The sequence below is a fragment of the Chlorocebus sabaeus genome, chromosome 16 (genome assembly GCF_047675955.1).
Source record: "Chlorocebus sabaeus isolate Y175 chromosome 16, mChlSab1.0.hap1, whole genome shotgun sequence".
NCBI lineage: Eukaryota > Metazoa > Chordata > Mammalia > Primates > Cercopithecidae > Chlorocebus > Chlorocebus sabaeus.
In genome coordinates this window covers 28,416,188-28,428,305 of record NC_132919.1, presented here as the reverse complement: position 1 = coordinate 28,428,305, position 12,118 = coordinate 28,416,188, and the positions used below count along the sequence as shown (strand labels likewise).

The 12,118-nt window shown below is 39.2% G+C and overlaps 1 protein-coding gene across 3 annotated transcripts in view; it reads right to left on the bottom strand.

Annotated features, from left to right (window-relative positions):
* Positions 1-8,947: 8,947 nt before the first annotated feature.
* The window catches only part of NSRP1 (nuclear speckle splicing regulatory protein 1), a 66,556-nt gene continuing 63,385 nt past the window's right edge, over positions 8,948-12,118 (bottom strand). For all 3 annotated transcript variants that reach the window (XM_008010908.3, XM_008010910.3, XM_037992678.2), the window contains exon 7: positions 8,948-10,754. In XM_008010908.3, coding sequence (XP_008009099.3) covers positions 9,695-10,754 — 1,060 coding nt within the window. In that variant the 3' untranslated portion in view covers positions 8,948-9,694. The remainder of the gene's footprint in view (positions 10,755-12,118) is intronic.

The following is a 12,118-nucleotide window of genomic DNA, read 5'->3' as shown; positions in this document are numbered from 1 at the left end:
AACCCAGGAGGCAGAGGTTGCAGTGAGCTGAGGTAGTGCCACTACATGCCAGCCTGGGTGACAGAGCAAGACTCCATCTTAAAAACAAAACAAAACAAAACGAAAAAAACCCTCTCAATTGGTTTAATGCCACAATAGAAAAGATAAATATTTTAGGATGGAATCTTAAATATGTCTGTCCTTTTGTTTCATATAGTTGAAATCAATTCAGTATTGTTTCTATATTAGGTGTTTCAAAAACAGTCACCTTTGCAACAGAAAAGCTCTTTTGTTGAAAATGATTCACAATATAGTTCAGTTGGAATATCAGGTGGTATTTCTCTTACCAACACCTCACAGAATCTATGCCAAGCTGCTCTACCACCAGTGCAAGTATTTTTTTAAAGCTACCAAAATAAACTTTCTTCACCAGTCAACTCTAATTTGGAGACAGCGTGCATTGGTGAAGGACCTCATCAGAATAAGTTTGAATGTCTACTGAACTAAGAAGAACTTCGTCATTTGGGGAAGAGAATAGATGGCATCGGTCCTTCAATTATGTAACTGAAGACTCTAATTATAGTAGATAAGAGTCGTGTTTTTTTAAATACTGACAGTCCAAACAAAAATATTTGGTGAAGAAGGATGTCCCATCTTTTTGCTTAAATATCATAAACAAATACGAGCATTTACTAAATTTTTAAACGATATTTTGAAAGATTACTCTTATTTACACTCTAAAATTAAAGGCGTACTTTACCTTAAGAAAGTGATATATGAAAAATGCATATTTTAAAAGATAAAATTGGGGAATTTACAGTTATTTTGTGAATGGCATTTAAACTATGATTTGATTTATATACAACTTTTCAGAATACTTTTGACTGCGTGTTGGACATATCTAAAGTTAATTTTATCTGGCAGAATTAAACCTAAATTTATTTGTGTAAAAGAGTCCCCTTTCTAAAATTCATATAGTGTCCTTGTATTCATTTATGCAGTGTTTATAAATATTTCAAGTGAGATTGTGAGATATCAATAAATGATTTATGCTGTGAACTGTTACTGTAATTAATGCTTAATATCATGACTTGTTGTATCATTAAAAAAACACAAAATTCTAAACTCTTAAGGTTAAAATAAAAATCTTACCATATAGTCAAAATATTTAAACATCTTCCAAAACATCACTGCATAGCAGTACGAAATCTACATTGAATTAGATGTATTCAATTTCAGTAAAGTTAAATTTCAGTAAAGTTATAATTCTTTGTAATTTGTGAAGAGCTTTAGTTTATAATGTGCTTCCCCATGGGATCACCAGCGGTCTAGGTGACAGATGTATTTTCCCAGGTGACGATGGGGGCGGGATGAGGAGCCTGAGGCACAAAGAGGTTGATTGATTTGCCCGAGTTCACACACCTGGGACGTTCCAGGACCGGCCTTATGCCTGGGTTTTCTAATTCCAGCCCAAAGGTTATTTACATGTTTAGCTTTAAAATTAGCATCCATAGAAGCTTGAGAAATCCAAAGAGTGTTCAACTGCGGAATGGGTTTTGTTTCTAAACTTCAAGGATGTTCTATCTCATTTTAAAGTGTGATGGGGAAGAATAATTAACATAGGGGAAGAACCTGTTACTGATATATCATTACATGTGCGCATAACCTACAGCAGCAGTCCCCAGCGTTTTTGGCATCAGGGACCGGTTTCATGGAAGACAATTTTTCCATGGATGGTGGGGAGCAGAGGGGTATTTCAGGATGAAACTATCCCACCTTAGTTCATCAGACATTAGATTCTCATAAGAAGCACACAACGGCCTAGATCCCTCGCATGCATAATTCACGACCGGGTTCACACTCTTGTGAGAATCTAATGCTGCTGCTGATGGGACAGGAGGTGAAGTTCGGGTGGTAATGAGCTGTGTGGCCCAGTTCCTAACAGACCTCCTGCCCTATAGTTAAAGACTCTCCAGTTACCATCCACACTCAATCTAATCCTTGTACTAGATTCAAATTAACTGATTTACATGGACTTGTTTAAAGAGGTATTAAGGTAGGGATTCCCAAAATAAAGGATAACATAAGCCAAAGATGGGTGACAAAAAGAAAGAAAAACAAGAGCGAGAAAATAAAATGGACCAGAAATGAGGCTACATGTCACACCAGAATGATTTTCACATGTGCTGTTGGTATGCCACAAATCTGATCCTAGGCTTTGTTAGAGATAACCATTTCATCCAGATATGAGATGCCATTTATTATCACTAAGGCTTAGTGGTCACTCTGGGTGCTGCTGCTTTTCCAGGGATATTGCTATTATTTAAAATAAATGCTAATGCTGTCAGTGCTTTATAGAGAGTTGGGGCAACTCCAGTATCAAGTGTAATATTTCAATTACAGGATTCTCTTTGGAGTCTCAGCTCCAGTTTTGGAACACATCACTAAGTAATAACTAAAGATCTCAAAATGATTACCAGTATTTTTTTTTTACACACTTTTTTTTTTTTTTGAGACAAAGTATCCTGTCACCCAGGCTGGAGTGCAGTGGCGTGATCTTGGCTCACTGTAGCCTTGACTCCTGGACTCAAGTGATCCTCCCACCTCAGCCTGCTGAGTAGCTGGGACTACAGGCATGCACCACCATGCCCAGCTAATTCTTTGCATTTTTAATAGAGACCGAGTTTTACTATGTTGCCCAGGCTGGTCTCGAACTCCTGGGCTCAAGCAATCTGCCCGCCACAGCCTCCCAAAGTACTGGAATTACAGGCATAAGCCAGTGCACCCAGACACATGGTTTTTATAAACTAAAAAATTCAATATGTAAAATGATGGAGAGGATAGTTAATGCTGAGATCTGAATAAATGGACTTGAATAAAAAGTAGAACATATCTTAAAGTATAGATTCTAACTACAAAAATGAAAATGAGGGATGTGTTTCTGACAAATGAAGACATTCTCCTACATAACCGCATTAAACCATCATAGTTAGGAAAGTAACACTGCTACACGACTGTCACCTCATCTTCAGACCCTGTTCAATGATCTTTAGGAAAAAGGATCTAGTCCAGAATCATTTTCATTTAGTTTCATGTCTCTCTTGTTTTCTTCAGTCTGGAACCGTTTTCCAGTCTTTCCTTGACTTTCACCACCTTGAAGCCTTTGACGTTAACGGGCAAGTTATTCTGTAGAATGTCCCTCAATTTGATTTGTTTGAAGATCAATTCCTCCTAATGAAATACAGTACGTATTTTTGGCAGGATTATCACTGGAATAGTGCTGTGTTGTTTTCCCTGCCTCCTACCAGGTGGAGCGTGATTTTGATTTGTGCCCTCACTGGTGATGTTAACTTCAATCATTTGGTTAAGGTGGTGTCTACCGGGCTTTCCACTGTAAAGTTCCTTTTCTTTTTGCCATTAATATTTTGGGGGATGGAGTTATTCTAACACTGTGCAAATATCCTGTCCTCATCAATCCATTTGCTTTTTAAAATAGATTCCTGTTTTATCCAATGGATTATAATCAATTTTATCCATTTATTCATTCATTCATTTTTGGATACAGGGTCTCGTTGTGTCGCCCAGGCTGGAGTACAGTGGTGCGATCATGGCTCACTACAGCCTCGACCAGGCTTAAGTGATTCTCCTGCCTCAGCCTCCTGAGTATCTGGGATCACAGGCACCTACCACCATGTCTGGCTAACTTTTGTATTTTGTGTAGAGACAGGGTTTCACCATGTTGCCCAAGGAGGTCTCCTGTGCTCAAGCAATCCTCCTATCCCAGCCTCTCAAAGTGCTGGGACTACAGGCGTGAAACACAGCACCTGCCCCCATTATTATTTATTTTGATGCTCAATTTGTCCCAAATTTAGCCAGTGAGAAAGTCCCTTCAAGCTGGTTTCTGTGTGCTTTTGACATGTCCCCATCATTCTGGGACCAGTTCCTTGTTTTCCAGAGTGAGATGTTTCAGGACCAGCTTGTACTTTCTCTGCCACAGCTCTGAAATCAGTTCTATCTCCAAGAAGCCCTGGTTCCTCTTAGTCAAGAGCAGATTTAGAAACCACGATCTAGGTGTTAGGTGTTCTCATGGCTACTGAGCTGTCACTGATCCTCAGCCCTCTCACTGGACGGAAGTGTGTATAAATAATATGAATTTAATAGTTAATTCCGTATCTTAAAAACCATGTGGTCACACCAATATCTCCAATTCCAACCCAACACTACAAAGTTCATTCTAATTTTCTTCCTTTCCATATTTATAACCCCTTTTACCACCTACCTATGTATTTTTAATAGTTTTGCCTTTTTCCCCCCTATATATATATTTCTTCTTCTCACAAGACTGAAATTCATGCAAGTTGGGTATAGCTCTAGTGTGTTCATTTAACTGTTATATTGCCTATGTGTGCGTGTGAATATATAATTATATATATTCTATATATATTTATGTTTTATATATTTATATATAATATATATAATTATATATATATATGTATTTTCTGAGACAGTCTTGCTTGTCACCCAGGCTGGAGTGCAATGGCATGATCTCGGCTCACTGCAACTTCCATCTCCTGGGTTCAAGTGATTCTCGTGCCTCAGCTTCCTAGTAGCTGGGATTACAGGCATGCACCACCACACCCAGCTAATTTCTTGTAATTTTAGTAGAGATGGGGTTTCACCATGTTGGCCAGGCTGGTCTCGAACTCCTGAGATCGGGCAGTCTGCCCACCTTGGCCTCCCAAAGTGCTACGATTACAGGCATGAGCCACCACGCCTAGCTATATATTCTCTACTACTGATGGAGATTTAGGTTGTATCATTTATGAAAAATGTATTACAGATATTCCTGGTGTATCTGTGGAACATGAGTTATAGGAAACATGCAGTGTCAGTTACTAGGTAAAGCCAAACTTTTCCCAAAAATGTTGTACCAGTTCACCTATTACTAGTAGCACACAAAAATTACTGTTGCTGCTGGGTGCAGCGGCTGATGCCTGTAATCCCAGCTCTTTGGGAGGTCGAGGCAGGCAGATCATATGAGGCCAGGAGTTCAAGATCAGCATGGCCAACATGGCAAAATCCTGTTTCTACCAAAAATACAAAAATTAGCCAGGTGTGGTGGTGTACGTCCGTAATCCCAGGTACTCGGGAGGCTAAGGCAGGAGAACTGCTTGAAGCAGGAGGCAAAGTTTGCAGTGAGCTGAAATTGCATCACTGCACTCTAGCCTGGGCGACAGAACAAGGCTATCTTTGGAAAAAAAAAAAAAAAAGGGAGCCGGGCATAGTGGCTCTCGCCTGTAATCCCAGCACTTTGAGACGACAAGGAAGGCAGATCATGACATCATGAGGTTAGGAGATCGAGACCATCCTAGCCAACACAGTGAAACCCCGTCTCTACTAAAAACAGAAAAAATTAGCTGGGTGTGTTGGCGGGTGCCTGTAGTCCCAGCTACTCCGGAGGCTGAGGCAGGAGAATGGCGTGAACCCGGGAGGTGGAGCTTGCAGTGAGCTGAGATCACACCACTGTACTCCAGCCTGGGCGTCAGAGCGAGACTCCGTCTCAAAAAAAAAAAAAAAAAATTACCGTTGCTCCACATCCTCATCAACACTTCGTATTGTAAGACTCTTAACATTTTGCCATCCTTGTGGAAGTGTAATGGTATTCACTGTGGTTTTAATCTGAACTGTCATTCATTGTTGAGTCTATTTGATATCCATATGGAACAAAATCTTAATCCCTATCTTACTCCACAAACAAAAATTAATTCCAAGTGCATTGTAGATCTAAATGGGAAATATAAGCAATAATGCTTCTAGAAAATGTTGTCCAGTATAACTTTGTGCAGTGGAAATGTTCTATAAATCTGCACTGCCCTATGTGGCAGCCACCAGCCACATGTTGAGCATTTGAAATGTCTAATGCAACTGAGGAACTTTATCTTAAATTTTATTAATTTTAATTAACTTTGTAAAATTAGAGCTATCTGTTCATTAAAAATACCGTTAAGAGAGTGAAAAGGTAAAGTCATAGAGGGGAGGGAGAAGTTCCATACAAACAACTCGTATCTAGAATATCTGAAGAACCTGTACCGGGGCCAGGCGAGGTGGCTCACGCCTGTAATCCCAGCACTTCAGGAGGCCGCGGCGGGCAGATCACTTGAGGTCGCGAGTTCAAGATCAGCCTGATTGACATGGAGAAACCCCATATCTACTAAAAATACAAAATTAGCCAGGCATGGTGGCAGGCGCCTGTAATCCTAGCTACTCAGGAGGCTGAGGCAGGAGAATCACTTGAACCTGGGAGGTGGAAGTTGCTGTGAGCCGAGATCGTGCCACTGCACTCCAGCCTGGGCAACAAGAGCGAAACTCCGTCTCAACAACAAAACAAAACAAAACCTGTATTGGATTAAGAAAAAGGCAGAGAGTTCCTCTCCACCCCCCGCCAAAAAAAAAAAAAAAAAAAAGCAGGGACTGGAAAGGTAGTTAATACCTGTAATCCCAGCACTTTGAGAAGCCGAGGCAGGCGAATTGCTTGAGCCTAGGAGTTTGAGACCAGCCTAGACAACATAGCAAAACCCTGTCTCTATAGAAAATTGGCCAGGCGTGGTGGCATGCAGCTGTAGTCCCAGCTACTTGGAAGGCTGAGGTGGGAGGATCGCTTCACCGTGGGAGGTCAAGGCTGCAGTGAGCCATGATCGCATCACTACACTCCAGCCTAGGTGACAGAAGAAGACCCTGTCTCAAAAACAAATACCACGCCCTGCCTCGCCAAGATATCAAAATGTTAAATGTTAATAAAGATATAAGAGCCATCAGGGAACCACAAAATAAAATCATGAGATACCACAACACCTACCAGAGTAGCTAAAAGACAAAAAGCTAAAAGACAAATACCAAGTGTGAGCAAGACGTGGGGCAACTGGAACTCTCATACATTGATGGAGGGAGTGCCTTTTAGTTCAAATATTTTGGAAAACCGATTGGTAGTTAACTGCTAAAGCAGAACATGAGCATACCCTATGAATCAGCAATTCCATTCCTCAGAAATACCCAACCAAAACATACATGTATGTACCAGAAGACAAGCACAAGAATGTACCTAGAAGATACATTACCTGGAAGATATTATTATTCACAACCCAAAAAGAAATAACCAATATCCATCAACAGAATGGAGAAGTAGTATACTCTAGAAAACAAGCAAAACTACTCTATGGTGCTAAAAGTCAGAAAGAGTAGGCTGGGAGAGAAGTTTAAGGGGAGCTTCTATGGCACAGGTAATGTCTTTTTAAACTAGGTGTACTGTGTGAATCCATTAAGCTGTAAACTCCATGTGCACTTTAAACATATAACAAAACAATTTACTAACAGTGTTCTGGTAATTTTTGGCACAGAGCTATCATGAATGGAACCTTGTATCAAATAGGACTTTTTGAGTTGTGACAGCAGAAATCCAATTCAAACTAATGTAACAGAAAAAGGGAAAAGTATTGGTTTAAATGTCTTTAAAACAAAACAAAAACAAACAAACAAACAAACAAAGCTACACTAGAGCCAGAGATGCAAAAGCAATCATCAGGTTTTTTGTCCTTCTCTGTTTGGCTTTTTTTGTGGGCTTTTTTTCTGCCAGGTATCAAGGCACTCTCTCATGAAACTCAGACTTACCTCATCGCCATAATCAGCAAAGACAACAGAAAACATCTTTCTGTAAATTCTGACAACAGGACCAGCATCAGCCTAGCTTGAGTTGCATACCCTTCCTGTAGGCTATTCTGCCCCATTTGAACCCGTGGACTAAGGATAGTAAAGGTGTGTTTTCTCAAGGACAAATCAAGGTGCTGTTACCAGGAAAAGGGGGGAATGAATGCCAGAGAGGCAAAACCAACATTCTGTATATTTGGAGGAGACAGAAGAAAACTCTTCATTTGCAGTCTCTCATACTGATTTATGTCAAATTAAGTCAGTTAATAAAAGTAATTTATAGCTTTCCTATCTAAGGATCCAAGCTGCTTTGTAAAACTTTCTGAGCTTTTCCCTCTGGGAGAGGGAAACGGAGTTTATCATCAGATGTCTCTGATATCAGTCTCTCCTCCTGGACTACCTTGCACCCTATGATCAAATTAATCTTCCCAATGCATGGCTCTAGTTATAAAACAATCCTAACAAAGAAACCATATTCCCCACCAAAGTTAAAGATTTTGTCTGTCACTCATGGTCCTTCCATGACGTCACCCTTTTACCTTTCCATACTTACATTATGTTGCTCCCTTTGTGTACACCAAGTCAGTGATTTTGGGAGTTTGTCACTGTCACTGACTGACTTTAGAGTATTAGGATGTAACTGACATTCAATGTATCAGTCACAGATTTGGGCGTTAACTTTCCTGTGACTTTTCCTTTCTGGTTTTAAAGGTACAATACAATAAAATGATTTATAAATGCTAGATCTGACCCTTAATATATAATGTTTTTCATCTAGTCAGCATTCTTACTAAACCAAGTTTATCCTTCTAAAAATAAGAAAGTGTGCTAACTCTTTATGATAAAGTATTGTGAGAGATATAAACAGTACTTTCTTAACGGGAAGACCTATTAGAGAACTATTTTCTCCACAGCATTCATCTTTCCCCATAAACAAAATATTTACAGTGTATAATTATTTCTCCCGAGTTTCAAAGACTCAGGAGAAAGATACTAGTTTTATTTTTATACACAAGTGGAACTTGTAATAAACTGCACTATCTTTTTCAGAGTATGTAAAACAAGATATGTTTAGAAATAGGCCACCTGGATCTTTAGCTAATTTCATTTAGGCTAATGTCCCCACAGCTTCACCTTTAACCAAAAGTGATTTACGTACATAACCAATTTACTAACTTGTCAAGGTTTCAGAATTACAAATTAATTTCTACTAAAAGCAAAAAGATGAACTGCGACATGAGTAAAATTACTTTAAAATAAACGCATAAAATGTATAAGCATATCATTTTATTTTCATTTAAGCCAACTATGCTGTAAGCTATTTAGACAAGATGTATGATTCACATTTTACACTTTAATACAAATTTCAGAACATAAAGTATATTTTCTATTTTTCAAATCCGTATTTTATCTTAAATACAATATTTATAAAACAAACAGCTCCTGCAACAAAACATTATTAGAAGAGTTAAATTATTATAAAATTTTTTTTTTAGAGACAGGGTCCCATTCTGTCACCCAGGTTGGAGTGCAGTGGTATGATCACAGATCACTGTAACATCAAATTCCTAGGCTCAAGTGATCTTCCTGCCTCAGCCTCTCGAACAGCTGGGACTACAGGCATGCACTAACATGCCAGGCTTTTTGTTTTTTAAATAGAGGCAAGGTCTCATTATCCTGCCTAGGCTGGTCTTGAATGCCTGGCCTCACGTGATCCTTCTGCCTTGGCCTCCCAAAATGCTGGTATTACAGGCACGAGCTACCACATCTGGCCAAAATTATTTTTTAATGGTTGTGGTGGAGCCAATTTTCCTCATTATGTACCTACAGGGAATTAGCACACTCTCACAGTTCTTGAATACAACAAAGAATGTGGTAATGATGAGTACATACTATATATAAATTCAGCCAAACATCCACATCCAAAATTTAAGACTGACTTTTGATTTTAACCTAAAATTTTGAAAATAAAATTTAAAATGCCCTCCAAACTATCTTTCTCTTAGGGTAGCCATCAATCATCTTCTTTCTCAATATAGGTCTTTGTATTAACCCGCGCCATCTGCCTGGCCAAGTACCTGTCTCTAGCTGACATTACAGTTTCTTCATTGTTCCGCTTTGCAAACTTGCTCACTGCCTCAGGTGGTCTGTCTGGTTCTTTACCCTTCTCTTGCCTTTCCTCTGTGAGTCTGTGTTTTGTTCCCAGTGATGATTCAGAATTAGAGGCTTTCTCCTGGTTTCTTTCTTTGTCCTTTGCCATGTTTCTCATTTTGTTGGATATTTCTTGGTCAAGAAATGTATCCTTTGCCCTAGAATTTGGGCTGCTTTCCTTTCTATCTCGATTTCTTTCTGAAGATTGAACACTTACTTCTCGTTTTTCTCTATCTCTGTATTTATCATTATTTTCATATCTTTCCTTCCTTACTTTCATATGCTCTTCCTTTGCTTTGCTTTTCTCTTCCTTCTCTCCTTTCTCACTGTGTCGGTTCTGATCATTTTGTTGTCTATCTCTTTCTTGTTCTCTTTGGGAATATTTCTCCCTGTCTTTCTCCCTTTTCCACACTCTGTCACTTCTTTCTCTTTGGTCCCTTGACCTTGGTTTATCTTCCTGTTCATGCCTCTTCCAATGGGAATCTCTATAACTGGCCTCTCTGTGCCTATGAGAATCCCTTTCTTTCCAGTAATCACGGTCAGTGTAATGGTTCTCCTGGTCTCTGGATTGCTTCTGTTGGTGCTGATCTTCCCTTTTCTCATGTCCTCTCGATGTTCGTGATCCTTTCGTGTGGTGTCTGGTACTGTGCCCTCTTTCTTCACTAGGCGACCGAGAGTGGTTTTGATTCCTGTGGTGCTTGGAGTCATTCTCAGGAGTCTCTATGACCTTTTCCCTTCTGCAGTTCACTCTCGTTTCTTCTACTTCATCATCCTCACTGCTCTTAGCATCAAAGTCACTGTCTGCATCTGGGTTTTTCTCTACTTTCACATCAGTTTGAAGAATGCATTTCTCCTGTGGTATTCTGCTTTTTGAACTTACTTCATTGGAGTAGCCCCTTGATTTTTCCTCCTTTATACCAGATCTTAAAAACAAAAAAACAAAAAGGGCAGAAAAAATGCCACATTATCAGTTGTAATAAGCAAATGAAGGGTTCATATAATTTTTATCAATACTCAAATCAATACACTTAAAATAGTGATATACAGTATCTGATTATCCAAATGCAAAAAGGTCCTGATGTCTATGCAAACTAGTAATTTCAAATTCATACCATTCAGAACATGTCTAATATTTGTAGAAGTGAAAAAAGAAAATTAGCCCTTGTCTACTATATTACTAGAACCTACAGGCAAGGGTTCGTACAGGTCTTCATTTTTTGGTAAGCCTAAGACAAAGAATAATTGGGAAAAGTAAGATATGTTCTGAATCTAAGTTCTGTTTCACAACATGAAGCTTAAGTTGTGACTCTTAGATTTTTTGTTTCCTTTCTTATTTATTTTGAGACAGTTTGTCACCCAGGCTGGAGTGCAGAGGCACAATCTTGGTTCACTGCAACCTCTGCCTCCCAGGCTCAAGTGATCCTCTCACCTTAGCTTTCTGAGCAGCTGGGATTACAGGCCTGCACCAACACACCCAGCTAATTTTTGTATTTTTAGTAGAGATGGGGTTTCACCACATTGGCCAAACCGGTCTCAAACTCTTGACCTCAGGTGATCCAACCACCTCAGCCTTCCAAAGTGCGGGGATTATAGGCGTGAGCCACCATGCTCGGCCTTTTTCTTTTCAAAAAATTATAAAAATAGTCCTAGAAATGCATGAAGATAATCTCTGCACAGCAAAACAGTGGCAAATATAATCCTAAATATTTACTCTCTCTCATGATGAAAAAAGCACTAGTATCCTGATATACTCCTTGGCACCTATCACAAAATGGAAATATATTAATTTGTCCATTAGAATCAACAGCACTAAAATTATTTATATTACTTACATTGTTCCAGCTGGCAAGTACAGTTAACTTTGTACTACTCACACAGTGAGTATAATGTAAATAAGAATCACTCAGTGATTCTTACTAATCACTTACTAACCACACTAATGCTGCAACAACTTTGGTTCTCCAGGAATTATCGGCAGAACTATCTTGGCTAAAGGACCCACTAACAGTTAGGAATTTGATTATTAGACTCTGAGAAGTACAACTATGTCAACGACATTACAGAGTTTCCAGATGAAACTCTAATACAAAGACATAATGTATAATTTCCATTCAAAACCTGAATCTTCAAATACAGTTTCTTAGGTTCATACTTCTCACCAATTTTATAATCAAAACCTAGCAGCGCAGGGAGAGAGTGGGGCATAAACTTCCTCTCCTCACCTTAATTCTATTCTCCTACCTCTTCCCTTCCTTAGCAACACAGACTCAGATCTACTCAGAACCGT